This window comes from Balaenoptera ricei, chromosome 9, assembly GCF_028023285.1.
Source record: "Balaenoptera ricei isolate mBalRic1 chromosome 9, mBalRic1.hap2, whole genome shotgun sequence".
NCBI classification, from domain to species: domain Eukaryota; kingdom Metazoa; phylum Chordata; class Mammalia; order Artiodactyla; family Balaenopteridae; genus Balaenoptera; species Balaenoptera ricei.
This window is the reverse complement of record NC_082647.1, coordinates 57918822-57932935: the sequence shown is the minus strand read 5'-3', so window position 1 is coordinate 57932935 and position 14114 is coordinate 57918822. Positions and strand designations below refer to the sequence as shown.

Genomic DNA, 14114 nt, shown 5'->3' with positions numbered 1-14114 from the left:
AATTTCTCTCAAATCGAAGCAACTTCAAACACTGAAGTTTAGTTCTCAGAAAAATCATTTATTTTACAACCCTCTTCAGATTGATTCTTCGCCTTGCTGTTTCTCCCGTTGTTATAAATCAAAGGAACTCCCCCACCCATGGACTTTTATAATGAACAAGTAGAATTTATCCAGTACTCCTGAAGAAGAATCCTGGGGAGAGAGGATTATTCTTTCTCTGACCATCTTTAGTGGGCGGGAAAGGTTGTTATGACGCTTGAAGCCTGGAAGAAGAGGAAAAGGAAAGAAAAAAATAAACTGTGTAAAAAGTGACATCATGGCTAGAGGCAGGTGAAGAGCCCTAGGAATTAACAGATACGGGTCTATACTCTTCTCTGTATTAAGTAAGAATCACATTTTCCTTTCTACAAAATGACAAGGTGGAAGTGAAGTCTCCATATTGCCTCTCTTGCTGTCTAATTCTAAAATGTGTATTTCAAAGTAAAGTCAGAGAGAGTGAATTTCTGATTCTAAACCTGAGTGGGATGTTAGAACTGCTGTGAATAAAACACAATCATGTTTTGTGTAAATAGACTCAAAATTCTTTGAAGTCAAACATTTAATTGATGGCCCTATTTTGAATTATATGCTTCGTGGGTTAAGAAGCTGAGGTGGTTCTTTGGTGAAAACTGAATGTTCTGAGTCTCTTTTTGCATATAATTCACAGAAAAAGTGTGGAGGTCTGATTCACTTCTGAGACACATTTCTTAATTTGATAATAGTTTTAAAAACTCTGTCTACAAATGTGTCAACCAAATCAAACAATTTTCTATTGTGCATGGGTATATCTGAGAAAAAGATTTTTTTTTTTTTTTTTACAAAAGTTACAGCTTTACTCTAGATTACTTTTATAGAATAAAGGTTGATTTTTAAAAGATTCAGACTGACAGGACGCATCGCCAGCAGCTATCTCCATCGTTCCGTTTATAAACTCAAAGTTGTTTTTGACTAGTACTTCAAGTTTACTCAGGGAAGTAGATTCTGAGCTGCTTTAATAAAAGGTCCTGGAGCCAGAACTTCCAGAGGGTAGGGTATGCACTAGCTACTCTGAAGTGTTCTTGTTGAAAGAAAATAGGATCAATGCACATGATATAAACAGAAAAACAAAAAGCCTGGAAGAAATACTGAGAGCACCAAAAGAAGTCTTTGGAGCAATCAGACTATGGCTTTCATGTGCCATCTCCGGTCCCTTCCCTTCAGGACAACCCACCTCCCCTGTGTAAGACAGCCCAGTTCACACACAGTGAAAAGCTTTCTGGTCTCAATTAATAGCCATCATCATCACCACAGATGTAACAATGGTATTACGGTTATAGTGAGAGTAATAATGTACCTACCACACTGGATAATTTGTGAAAGGCTTTTAATTATCTGGATGCTGTTAACCAAACTCTCTGACAGCACATGATGTTCTAACTAAGAGCATTTTTACCTGGTTTGACCAAAGATAATCTGCACAAAAACATCAGGGCAATATCTTGACAAGACGTTAAATTTGCCACTATTCTTGAAAGTAAACTACAATTTCCATCAAACTGTAGTTATAGCTTTTGTACTTTTTCACATTTTAGGGCTCCCGCTGGTGCCAACCACTGCCCATGCTATCGCAAGGGCACTGCTATTCAATGACAAGTAAGTACTGTGGTTCTTAGTTAACATATTTGTAAATAAAATGCACTTGTATTGATGTCTTCCCTCCTCTGTTTTTTAGTTGCTGGCTGAGTGTGGACACCAACCTGCTTTACATCATCCATGGTCCTGTCATGGGGGCACTAGTGGTGAGAATTGCTTTTTAAATCCATTATTGACAGTTAATTTAATAATAATCTATAATAAGAACAATTTGATTTGAGAGTCTTTTTAAAAATGATTTTTATTTACTACAGTTGGGTGGAGGGGCATAAGCTCATTTCTATACAAGCTATAGCAACAATATAGGTGTTCTTTTTTTTTTTTTTCAACAATTCTATAAATTCTCCTAGTTAAAGACCAAAGGTAAAGATGTTGCTGATAAGAAAGCGAGAGACCACAAAGTCCCCCTGCAGCATTTTCCCCTGGGCTTTGCCAAAGTTAAACGTACACTTACCATAGGAACAGGCCATTCCACTCCTAGGTACTTATTCAAGTGAAATGAAAACATGCCCACGCAAAGACTGGTATACAAGTATTCATAGCATGCTTATTCATAATAGTCAAATTTTGGAAACCATTCCAATTTCCATAAACAGGAGAATGAATAAACAAATCATGTATATGTATTATTTCTATAATTCAGTACTACTCAGCAGTAAAAATGAATGAAATGCCAATACACACAACACAAATGAATCCCATAGACAGTATGTTAAACCAAAGAAACCAGACACAAAAGAATACACACCACATATTACTCCATTTCTGTGATGATAGGAATCAGTAGTTGCCAGAGGTGGGGTCCGGGAGTTGCTGACTGCAAAGGGGCAAGAGGGGACTTTCTGGGGTGGTGGAAATGCTCTTTTCTTGTTTGGAGTGGTTGTTACACAGGTACATACATTCGTCTAAACTTCCCACATGTAAACTTAAAATTACCATTTTACTGAACATACATTATACCTCAATGAAGTGATTTCTTTTGAAAAGTGTTATTAGAAAAAAAGAAGTCTAGGTTAGCTTTCTCCACTGCATAAGCTTTACAGATAAATTTTTCAGCCCTTATTTTACTATTAGTTAAGTAGTCCTGCCTAAGGGAAAAATCTTCATAATGAAAAGATAAGAAAGCGAAATCTAAAAGTGTCACTTATGACTTCCCTTTGTAAAAATTATAAAAACCTAAATAAAGAATAAAACACCTTCCTTAGAACTGAACCTAATATACTTACATATACAGGAAATTATTTTCTCATATAGGAAAAAAGGGGGGGAAATGTTAATTCACATCTGAAAAGAGTATTTGGCTCTACTGATGCTCCGTGTTCTCGTAACACGGAGCCGATTCTGTTACCTCACAGGCAGTCACCTGTGTCCCGTGTAGGTGCTATCTGCTCCCCACACTGGATAAACGAGAACTGAGGGAAGTGGGTGTCCTTCAGGGGTGCTGACCTGGAGAATTTGCTCAGAATGATCATATCTTTGCAGATCAACTTCTTCTTTTTGCTCAACATCGTCCGGGTGCTTGTGAAGAAAATGAAGGAATCCCAGGAGGAGGAATCGCACATGTACCTGAAGGCGGTGAGGGCCACTCTGATCCTGGTGCCCCTGCTTGGGGTCCAGTTCGTCGTCCTTCCCTGGAGACCTTCCCACCCAGTGCTTGGAAGGATCTACGACTACGTGATGCACTCTCTGATCCACTTCCAGGTAGGGAAAGCACTTATTCAACCACTCGCTCAGCTAGTTGGTGCAGGGCCCACAGTTTTCTGGGGCTCCTCTGTGATGAGAATGATCCTTTAGAACATGTGTTACCCGGAAGGGAGACGGCGCTTCTCTGTCTCTCTCACTGCCTACTTTCCCACGTTTTGAATCTTAAAATTGGGCAAGGAGACTGGAAACAGGAAACAGGAGGTATGAGCTTTGAGAATACATCTTTAGAGAACAAATATATTTGTCCAGAGACTGACCCACTGCCCAGGGCTAAGGACAGAGCTACACCCACAGTGCTTTTTTTCTTTCTATCTATCTATCTATCTATCTACCTATCTATCTATCTATCATCTATTTATCTATTTATGGCTGCGTTGGGTCTTCATTGCTGCGCGCAGGCTTTCTCTACTTGCAGTGAGCGGGGGCTACTCTTCATTGAGATGTGCAGGCTTCTCACTGCGGTGGATTTTCTTGTTGCAGAGCACGGGCTCTAGGCGCACGGGATTCAGTAGTTGTGGCACGCAGGCTCAGTAGTTGTGACTCACGGGCTCTAGAGCGCAGGCTCAGCAGTTGTGGCGCACGGGCTCAGTTGCTCCGCGGCATGTGGGATCTTCCCGGACCAGGGCTCGAACCCGTGTCCCCTGCATTGGCAGGCGGATTCTTAACCACTGTGCCACCAGGGAAGTCCCTCCCATAGTGCTTTTGACCTTTCCTTCCCCTCCCCAGCATCCGAGGGCCACACTTGGTTTTGCTTTATTGAGGGGACTGTTGAAGACCCATGTAACCAATGCCAATTGGCTTTCCAACCTGGATAATTATCAGTCTAGTCGCTAATGCCATGAAAACACAGGGCAGAGAAGCAGATGTTTCTATCAGTGTGAAATGCCAACACTGGACCCTGAGCTGGAATCTATATCCCTCTTAAACTGGAAGCGTTTCCAGTCATTTCACTTCATTGCCTTGACTCTGATTAGAGAGGTCAGAACCTTAGAATACCTACATTTTAGCCATCCCTACAATGTCAGGCAGACCACAGAGAATGGGTATGGCTGACACTCTCACGCTGTCCAATCAGAAATCATCATAATTATAGCTACCATTCACTAATATGTAGCACTTCATGTGTGAGGTAAGTATTCTCATGCCTATTACAGATAAGGAAATGGACTTTTCTGGTTAGTGGCAAAGTCAGGAGATATAACTCTAAAGCTGACCTAAAATCTCGTAACTTACAGCCTCCAAGCCAACATCCAAAACTGTGAAGGAAACCAGGTTTTGTGAGCACTTTGTTGCTTCTGCTTTCCCATTACTCCCAGGACCCTCAGCTGGTCCCACCCACACATATACTCCGTCTCCCATACAGTAATTTTCAGACCCTCCTTTCATAAATACACATTGAATTGTTTTTCCATGAGCTGCAATGAATTTGCACAGAGCGTGCACGCCTCCTGCTCTGTCACCCTCCATCTGTCAGAGGGATGTCAGAGGGATGTCAGGAATCCACCTTTGACAGTTCAGTGACTACACAGGGAAATGTATCCAGGTCTCTTCTCATGTGGGAGAGAATGGAGCAGCGTCTTGGGGGTCGTCCCAGGTGGTCCCATGTCTGCTACCCAGGGGTGGAGAGTGGCTGCCTTGTTTCCGTTCACTTTGCTTCAGATCCAAAGCCTCGTTGAAGGCACAGTGTGAGGCACTTTGAAAGCAAGGGTGGGACATGGCGTGTCCTAAGGCAGAAGTGAGTCTGCTACAGGCTCTTAGGCCAGAGTTTTGCTGTCTCAATTATTCATGTCCAAGTAGTTTTATTTTCTACTGCTGAGGCTTAATGTGAAGAAGGAGGTCAAGATTAATAGGGCTTAAAATTAAGTTTAGGAATTATTTTAATAATCCGATCTATTATTTTGGCCATTTCTATAGGCAGTTAAAGCTTGGATACAAGGAATCTTCTAAGTAGTGACCGGAACCTCAGAAGTTACTTAGTCCACATCCTTATTGGAGAGATGGACTTGGCTGTGGGAACAGGACTGCACTAGTTCACCATGAGGACACAGGGCACAGTCAGGCCCACAGCCATGCACTGACTGTGACATTTGTGCTTGCAAAAGTTTTCTCTAATAAACTCTACAAGATCTCAGTTTTTAAGTTTTTTAGGTACAAAGATTCTTTTCAAGTCCCCTGTAACCAGAATATTCTGCTATAAATCTCCATGTTAAAGGCCGTAATATATTAACCAGATTGACGAGAGCAGTCTTTTTAGCCAAACAATAGAATCCTAACGAGAAAAAGGCATTTCTAATGGAATATTCTTGTAGTGAAGCACTGAACATGAGCGGTAGTAATTGTTTTTCATCGAGCCTTGACTTGCTGTTGCTGTAGTGAAATGTTCCTCTCCAGGTTGTCTGTTTATATTGATTACTAAACAACACAATGCACACAAAAATAACTGCAACTCTATTTTTCCTCCTCTTTTTAGGGATTCTTTGTTGCCGTCATTTACTGCTTCTGCAACCACGAGGTAAGCGTGTTACATGTAATACCGCCACTCGTTTATATAAAGCCAGCACTTTACAGTCTCCAAAGGGCCTCTGTGCACTCTCACTTCTACAGTTGACCTTACAGGGTTTCATGACTAGCTGGATCATATTTTTTTCCACTACTGCAAGTTGAATCTTACCTATGTTTTTGTGTGGTACAACTGCAGATATTATCCAGACAGGTAGCTAAATTCTCATTTCCTTGGATTATACCTTAAGCTGGTCAGCACCCTGAGCAGCAACAGTGAAAGCTATTTTGGATTCCCATAGAATCGAAGTCACACCCCCATTCCCTTTGGAAGGCCCAACTCCTCACTAGGGCAGAACCAATATCCAGCCAGTTTGTCCTGGTTCACTGCCTTCTTTTCCAGTTGCTTGATGCCAGTGTCATACCACTTATTCAACATTTTGAAAATCACCCTGGAGTTAAGACTCGAAAGGGAATAAGTAATTTGTTATCTGAATATTTAGATCAGTAAAATCTAGAGATCCACATGGCCAGTGTTTTAAGGGGTTTTTTTAGCCAGAGTTTCCTTTCTTCCAATGATATCTTGCCTGGGAGCCCAATTTGTAAAACAAAAGTGGAGCTGCTTAAATTTGTACCAAAGAACTTCCAGGGCTTCAAAGATTTGAAAGCTCCCTCATTTTTCAGGTGAGAAATCTAAACTCCGGAAAGATCACGTGACTTGCCCAATGTCACAATCATAGTTTATAACCAGGACTAGAACCCAGATTTCCTGATTTCCAATTAAATGGTCTAAATCTTCCACTGCACGGCATTATGTCTATGACTCCTTCCTGAAGTTTTGTTAGTACACTTTCTTGAGTTATACACCTCATAACTTTTAATGTAAAAGTATTTGTGATAATGTTAAATTAATTCCTAATGAGAATAATTTTATACCAAGGCAAATCACATTTTGTTAAAAGATCAATGTATTATTTTCCAGTTAGTAATAAGAATGATTTTCTAACCATTATTAATTGATATTTAATGGATTTTCTAGTCTTTATTTCTTCAGTTAAACAATATTCAGTGAGCACCTATAATATTTTGCAGCTCTGAGACCTCTTGCTCCTGTCCAACCCCAAAACTGCAAGATGGTTGCCCCTGCTCTCCCTTTTAATCGATACATTTCATTCCTTCATTCATTCATCCATCCAACAGCTCATTCCTTAATCGAACAAAAATATACTGTGTATTCACTATTGCTAGGGACTATACTGAAACTCTGAGACAGAAATGAAAAGACATCCTTCTGTTACCAGCTGTTAAAGTGTCTTTTCTTTTAAGAACAGTAAAAACTAGTAAATAAATAGGGCTTAGGTCACCCCATCTTTATATCAATTTCTGTGAATGAATATCCCTGCCTTTGGAGTTGGCTCAGGTGGCATACAAAATAAATGTTTTCATCTAAAATAATATCGATATAGGGCTAATATAAAAATCAGGTTCAGGAAGGGCATACCTTGAAAACACGAAAGGCTTGCACGCGTTTGTAAAGATACTTCAATACTGATTGTGTCTTATCCATGATGCCGTCTTTGAAGTGGCAGGCGTAGAAAGCAAGCCCAGAGGTGCTCCTAACAATTGAAAGTCTCTAATTCAAGTATGTTATCTCTGCTTTTGGAAGTAAAGAAACCATCCCCATTTTAGTTAATATCATGTTACTGGGGGAATGTACCAGTGTGGCATTTCTAATAACACAGAAACTGTGTACTGTGCCAAATGTAGTATCAGCCCAGCCCCATGGATTGCAGGTGTCCTGTGAGCTTACTGTCTTACAACACTGAACATGGACAGGGCACTTACACATGCGGAAAGTGATTTCCAGCCGCATGGTTGTGATCACGCTTTGCCTGGCTGAATGTTACATTTTAGCAGAGATCTAGGGAGCTAATATGTCAGTTCTACAATGAAGATAAAGGTTTTAATTTTTGTTTATTATCCATATGTTATCAGTGACTCCTACTGTGGAAATGGATCAGATAGTCAATGGGTAGGTTAAAAGCAGGAAAGGAATTTTGAGGATTACAGTACAAGGCATCAGGAGATGACCACGAGAGCACGCTTATGTAACAGACATTTCCCACAACTTTTCCAAGAGTGTGGACATTGACCACCCAATCATTTCAGTAAATTGTTAAGTATCTAAGAGACCACAAAAAGATGATTACACCTATGGAGAGGCCCAATTTTTCTAAGCAGTAGCTTAAAAATTGAGAGTACTAACAACACAGTGCAGGTTTTCCCTTTTTCATTTTTCTTGCTTTTGCCCATGTACTGTGGATAAAAGAGTTTGTGGATCAAAGCAGCAAGGTCTAGAAGGATCTCAATTTAATAGTCACAAATTGAAATGTGTGAAAACTAAAATTTTGTTTATTTGCTGTAACTTAGCTTGCTTTGAAGAGCTCATTCCACCAGCCTCTAATAGTTTACAACAGTCTCTTTCTAGAAAATATTTAGTTCAAAAGCCTTTGAACAAATGGGCAGCTGGTTTCCAAGTATTACGCTGGCATCCCCTGTTGAAGTTCCTGGTGGCTCCCCTCACTTCTGAGGACCCTAGAGATCCTCTCACTCTGCAGGCCCCAGCCCTATCCTGAGACACCAGTCCTCCCTTCCAGGCCACCTGAGGAGCCTGGAAACTCAGGCCCCTTTCTTCACCTTTGTGAAGGGCCTGTGAATCTGTCTTTAGTACGTACCATAGTCACTGCCACTCCACTGCTCAGGCACCCTGTTGGACCTGGTACCAGGCCAAGAGTGGGACTTCTTTACAAGGCTATCAGTTTTCAGGACTGTGCTCTCAGAAGCAAAGAGAAAGACCTGCTATACAGGAATGTTTCTGTTATTCCTTGCTTTCTTTCTTCTCCCCATTTTTTCAAGTATTCCCTCCATGAAGTGGAAATGCAAAGTCATTTGTGTCTCTTTATATCTGTCTCTCCTCTTGCGGGGGGACTGGAAGGGCTCTGTACTCACCACTTCCCCTTCCTGTCTATAAGGGACTCTCCCTATGTCATATCCTGCATGTTCGCTATACTATTGCTTTTATTTTTTTAACATCTTTATTGGAGTATAATTGCTTACAGTGGTGTGTTAGTTCTGCTTTATAACAAAGTGAATCAGTTATACATATGTTCCCATATCTCTTCCCTCTTGCATCTCCCTCCCTCCCACCCTCCCTATCCCACCCCTCTAGGTGGTCACAAAGCACCAAGCTGATCTCCCTGTGCTATGCAGCTGCTTCCCACTAGCTATCTGTTTGACATTTTGTAGTATATATAAGTCCATGCCACTCTCTCACTTCGTCCCAGCTTACCCTTCCCCCTCCCTGTGTCCTCAAGTCCATTCTCTACATCTGTGTCTTTATTCCTATCCTGCCCCTACGTTCTTCAGAACCTTTTTTTTCCCCCTAGATTCCATATATATGTGTTAGCATACGGTATTTGTTTTTCTCTTTCTGACTTACTTCACTCTCTATGACAGACTCTAGGTCCATCCACCTCACTACAAATAACTCCATTTCGTTTATTTTTATGGCTGAGTAATATTCCATTGTATATATGTGCCACATCTTCTTAACCCATTCATCTGTTGATGGACACTTAGGTTGCTTCCATGTCCTGGCTATTGTAAATAGTGCTGCAGTGAACATTGTGGTACATGACTCTTTTTGAATTATGGTTTTCTCAGGGTATATGCCCAGTAGTGGGATTGCTGGGTCATATGGTAGTTCTATTTTTAGTTTTTTAAGGAACCTCCATACTGTTCTCCATAGTGGCTGTATACTATTGCTTTTAGTAAAGTTCTATTTTCAGACCACTTCATATGCAAAAATAAGTTTTTCTATTTAGAAATTCTTTCTCTCAATAAAACTTGGTTTTCAAAAATATTGTCTTTCTAGAGACTCAAGAAAGCTTTGGGACTCAAAGCTAAACAAGGATTTCTTTGTCCTAGACAAAGAAAAAAAAAAAAAAAGAACTCCTGGGATAAATCCCACTTTCCATTCAGCAGCACCTAACTGCAAGTGCTTATAATGAACTTAACGGGAAAACAAAGGCCAAAGACAAAAACATCCAAATTCAACCACGAACGTTCCAACCTGAGTTTCTTTTTTACAAATATAGAAATGGAGGCCCCAAATGTTACCAACCTTATACAGTTAGTTAATAATAGAGCCAGGTGTAATAATTATGTCTTCAAGCCATCAGACCAGGGTTCTATTTTTTAAAGTTGGCAATAAATAAATTGACATGATCGAGGAAATGTGAAGTGATCTGTGTTAATTGCTTTTATAACGAGCAATGAATTTATATAATTCAAAACTTTGTATATTATACTTACCCCGTGGGCAACTCCTTACATTTCTGATGCTTTTCAGGAGCAACCAGAGTCTCCCCTGTATTTTTCAGATTCAATGCCCACATTCTTGGGATCAAAGCAGCGTTAGACTCAACCTGTGGTATTGTAGGAGATAATTGCCCTTATTAAACTGTATTAAATTGAAGTGTCTTTCACATGCTGCTAAGGGCCTATTCTTACATGTGTGGTTTACAAATGGAAGCAGATTGCCATCTCCACACAAAAGGATAGGTTATAATTTTGGAATACAATTATAGGAGGCTATGAACATTTCTGTAACAATTTTTAAAAATTGAAATAGACTTCAAACCCTTTGGCCTCATGCTGGGTACTTCAGTAGTATGCATGGATACTCCAATGCAGACTGTTTTAAGAGGACAGATGAGGCAAAACAAAGACTTCCTTTTTTTTTTTCCTCCTGGGCACTGTCTGCCTCGGATACCTCTAAATATCTGTGTTGTGTTTTAGCTATAAAGACAATGTTGGTATTTAAGAGATGCTGAATCCACAGAAACTATCAGTTCCCTTTGTCTGGGGACATTGCTTCTCCAAAATTATGCTGAGCCAGTATATTTCCTAATTCCTCAACAGGGCACTTGATAGTTCCTAGATTATAAACCTGGCATTTAAGGACCTGTTTAATAGATGGTACAACCCAAATAAAGCATCACTATCTCTTTGCTAGTCTCAACAGGAAAATACATTGTAAAGAAATCCAAAGTTCAAAAGAGAATTGGAAAGCAATTTAAATATTTACTAGATTCTTGAAGAGGTACTAAAAGAGAAATTTCATTGCATGGCAAAAAGTAAAATTTACTCATGTTTTGTCTGAAAGTATAACTCAGTAGGGATGCTCTTTCCCAGTTATATTCAGCTGTGGTTTCATATCAATCCTTTCTGATATAATCAGTCTAGTCTCTCTTCAATTCTGTAGCTCTCCCTATTGCACAGATTGCAAAGCAAAAGGCCAGAAACTGATAGGGAAACACAGTTGTCTTCTTGGGGAGTCAAGTGAAGGACAAAGTGAGTGATGGAAGGAGAGAGTCTGAACTTTATTCATTGATACCTTTAATAAACACCTTTGTATTTGAAAATATATTCCTAGGGTGATCTTCCCACCAAGAGTATTTTCTTTCCTTTTCCCAAAAGATCCAACAACACCCTTTTGCCAGTGCAAATCACAATGTGAAGAAAACTTTGATTTGCATTAGCATCAGATATTTTACCAGGCTGTAGAGTACTCTTTGTGGAGACCTAGCTTGGAATATGTGAGAGAGAACTGAACATGAGATCAGAAGCTATGTAATTAAGAGCTCGTTTTTATTTTCTTACCACCACCACCCTCCAAATATATATATATATCCACACATATGACGTAAGAGTTTCCTTTAGTCTAAAGACTTGAGGCCACCATCCTGCCGTAATAAGAGTATAATAATAGGAATAATAGCCTCCTTGTATGGTACTTACATCTTAGAAGCCACTTTGATTCATAGTGCAACAATTTAATCCTTCAAACAGCTAGGTGAGGTAGAAGAGTTGTATTGAAGAAAGGAGTCTCAGAGGGGTTAACTATCCTACCCAAGATTTCATGGCTAATGTGGGCAGAATCAGTTTCTTGACCCAAAGTTCAATACTTTTTCATGGCATCAAATGAGACCCAGCGAAATGGCCTTATCAGTGGAAAAGGAAAGGAAAGGTGATGTGATGTTACCCAGTGACAACCATTCCCTCCCATGCAGCTCGCTGCTGGTATAATATTACAAGTGGTTGCTTCTGATAATTTCCAAAATTAGCGACCCATTGGAGCTCAAGAATAATTCCCCAAATCATACACCATGGCGTGAGAGAGAAGACCTAATCACAACTGTAGATGACCTAGTGCTTTACAGTTCACCTCAGGGAGGAATTCAAGTCTCTTCCTCAAATTCACTCTAGCCAGTTTTAGCATCCCACCCTAATACCACCAGACACTAATGCACTAATTACAATACGGTCATGGATGATCATTTTCTTGACTTAAAGAGGTAGAAAATCATTCTAGAATGGATGTTGATAACCATTCAACAAACATTTGTTGAATAACTGCTCTATGCCAAACACCACGACATCTGGTAATACAAAAATGTATAAGACGTGGTTAGTTAACCACTAACCAGAGCTTTATCGGGCACACCCCTTCTCAAGCCACGTTGGATAAAGGAAAATCAACAGTATGAGGCCATTATCATAAAATCCAGAACTGTGCAATGGTTTCCATATATTTTTTTCATGACCAATAATGTGTAGATTTAGATAAAAGCTTCTGCTGTATCAGAGGTTGTAGCAGATAAAAAGGTTTCAAACTCTGTCTCCCTAATATGGCGTGGATGCCATATTGAATGTGAAACCAAGTCAAATTTTCATTCATTGACTGTAAGAGCTAATGAAGGAAACTTTGCTCAAAACAGCAAATAACCTTGCCAGTGGTAGTTGAGGCAAGTAACTCAGTTCTCCAGTTCGCAAATTCTTCTTCCAAGATGGTATATTCCACAGGCAGAGCATTTACCACACGGCCCTTTAGATGAGAATTACAATTCAACCTCCCCTAACCTCTGATAAGCTCCAAGACCTGCGCTCAGGAACTTGGCTCAGATCATTTCCGACAACTGTATGAACACAAGGTTCTCTCTTCTATTCCAGGTCCAAGCCGCTCTGAAGCGTCAATGGAACCAATACCAAGCCCAGCGCTGGAGTGGCCACCGCCGCGCCAACCGCGCCGCCAACGCTGCTGCTGCCACTGCCGCTGCCGCTGCCGCCCTGGCTGAGGCTCCTCAGATGCCTGTCTACATCTGCCATCAGGAGCCAAGGAACGAGCCCACCAACAACCTAGGCGAGGAGGGGGCTGAGGTCACCGCTATGGAGGGGGCTGAGGTCATCGCTATGGAGGGTGCTGAGGTCATCGCTATGGAGGGTGCTGAGGTCATCGCCATGGAAATCATCGAGCAAGAGTCATCCGCTTGAATGTGACGCAAATACAACATCGTGATCACTGAGCCCTCATTTCCTGGGAGAAAGACCAACCATGCATTTAAAGTGATTTCCATCCTCCCAGGAGCAAACATCTCATTTGTCCATAGTGAACCTGAAGAAAGTTTTACTTGGTACTGTTGCTACCGGGAGACAGTCTAGGAATGGAGTCTCCCTCTGCAACACTTGTGAACTCCTGTGAATTCCATCTTTCATCCAGGACTGAGATACAAATGTCATAGTAATGCAAGCAAAGTGTCCGAGTAAAACAGTTAAATTGACCTAGTTCAGATACAGGGTGCTCCTTGTTAATCTTGAGCCACTTATACCTTTGAAAAATTAAAATCACTGTCAATGTTTTTCTTTTTAACCCTAAACTTTGAATTAGGATACTTCTGTATTTGGCTATGGATCTGATTTTTAATTTTTTTTTTAATTTCTATGAATTCTGATGTTACTCAGATGTTTTACCATCCACACAATGTAAACTGCACAAATTACAATGTGACCTCCCCAAGACAATGTGGCTTTCTAATATAGAGATGACCAAGTGTGTGTGGGGGGGAAAGATTTGCATTTGGCAGGAAAATGTAATGCTTTGAATGAAAAAGAAATTTAGAGTCAGTTTGCTCTAAACCTTAGATGGGTCCATTTGTTAATTGGTTTACTAATACTGACACTCATCTTTGTTTTGGATAATCCTATCTGTTGGGCAGGCCCTAACTGCTGTGAGGAATTGGCCTTCATGTTGCTAACATTTATAAATTGGGAGGTCACAAAGAATCCATCACTAAATTTTTCACAAAACTGCCAAAAATATAATTCCTAATGGAAGAGAA

At 40.4% G+C, this 14114-nt stretch overlaps 1 protein-coding gene across 2 annotated transcripts in view; it reads left to right on the top strand.

The window, feature by feature from the left end:
* The window catches only part of CALCR (calcitonin receptor), a 136818-nt gene extending 123101 nt beyond the window's left edge, over positions 1-13717 (top strand). For both annotated transcript variants that reach the window (XM_059933854.1, XM_059933855.1), the window contains 5 exons: positions 1611-1671; positions 1751-1817; positions 3154-3372; positions 5846-5887; positions 12949-13717. In XM_059933854.1, coding sequence (XP_059789837.1) covers positions 1611-1671; positions 1751-1817; positions 3154-3372; positions 5846-5887; positions 12949-13269 — 710 coding nt within the window. In that variant the 3' untranslated portion in view covers positions 13270-13717. The remainder of the gene's footprint in view (positions 1-1610; positions 1672-1750; positions 1818-3153; positions 3373-5845; positions 5888-12948) is intronic.
* Positions 13718-14114: the final 397 nt, after the last annotated feature.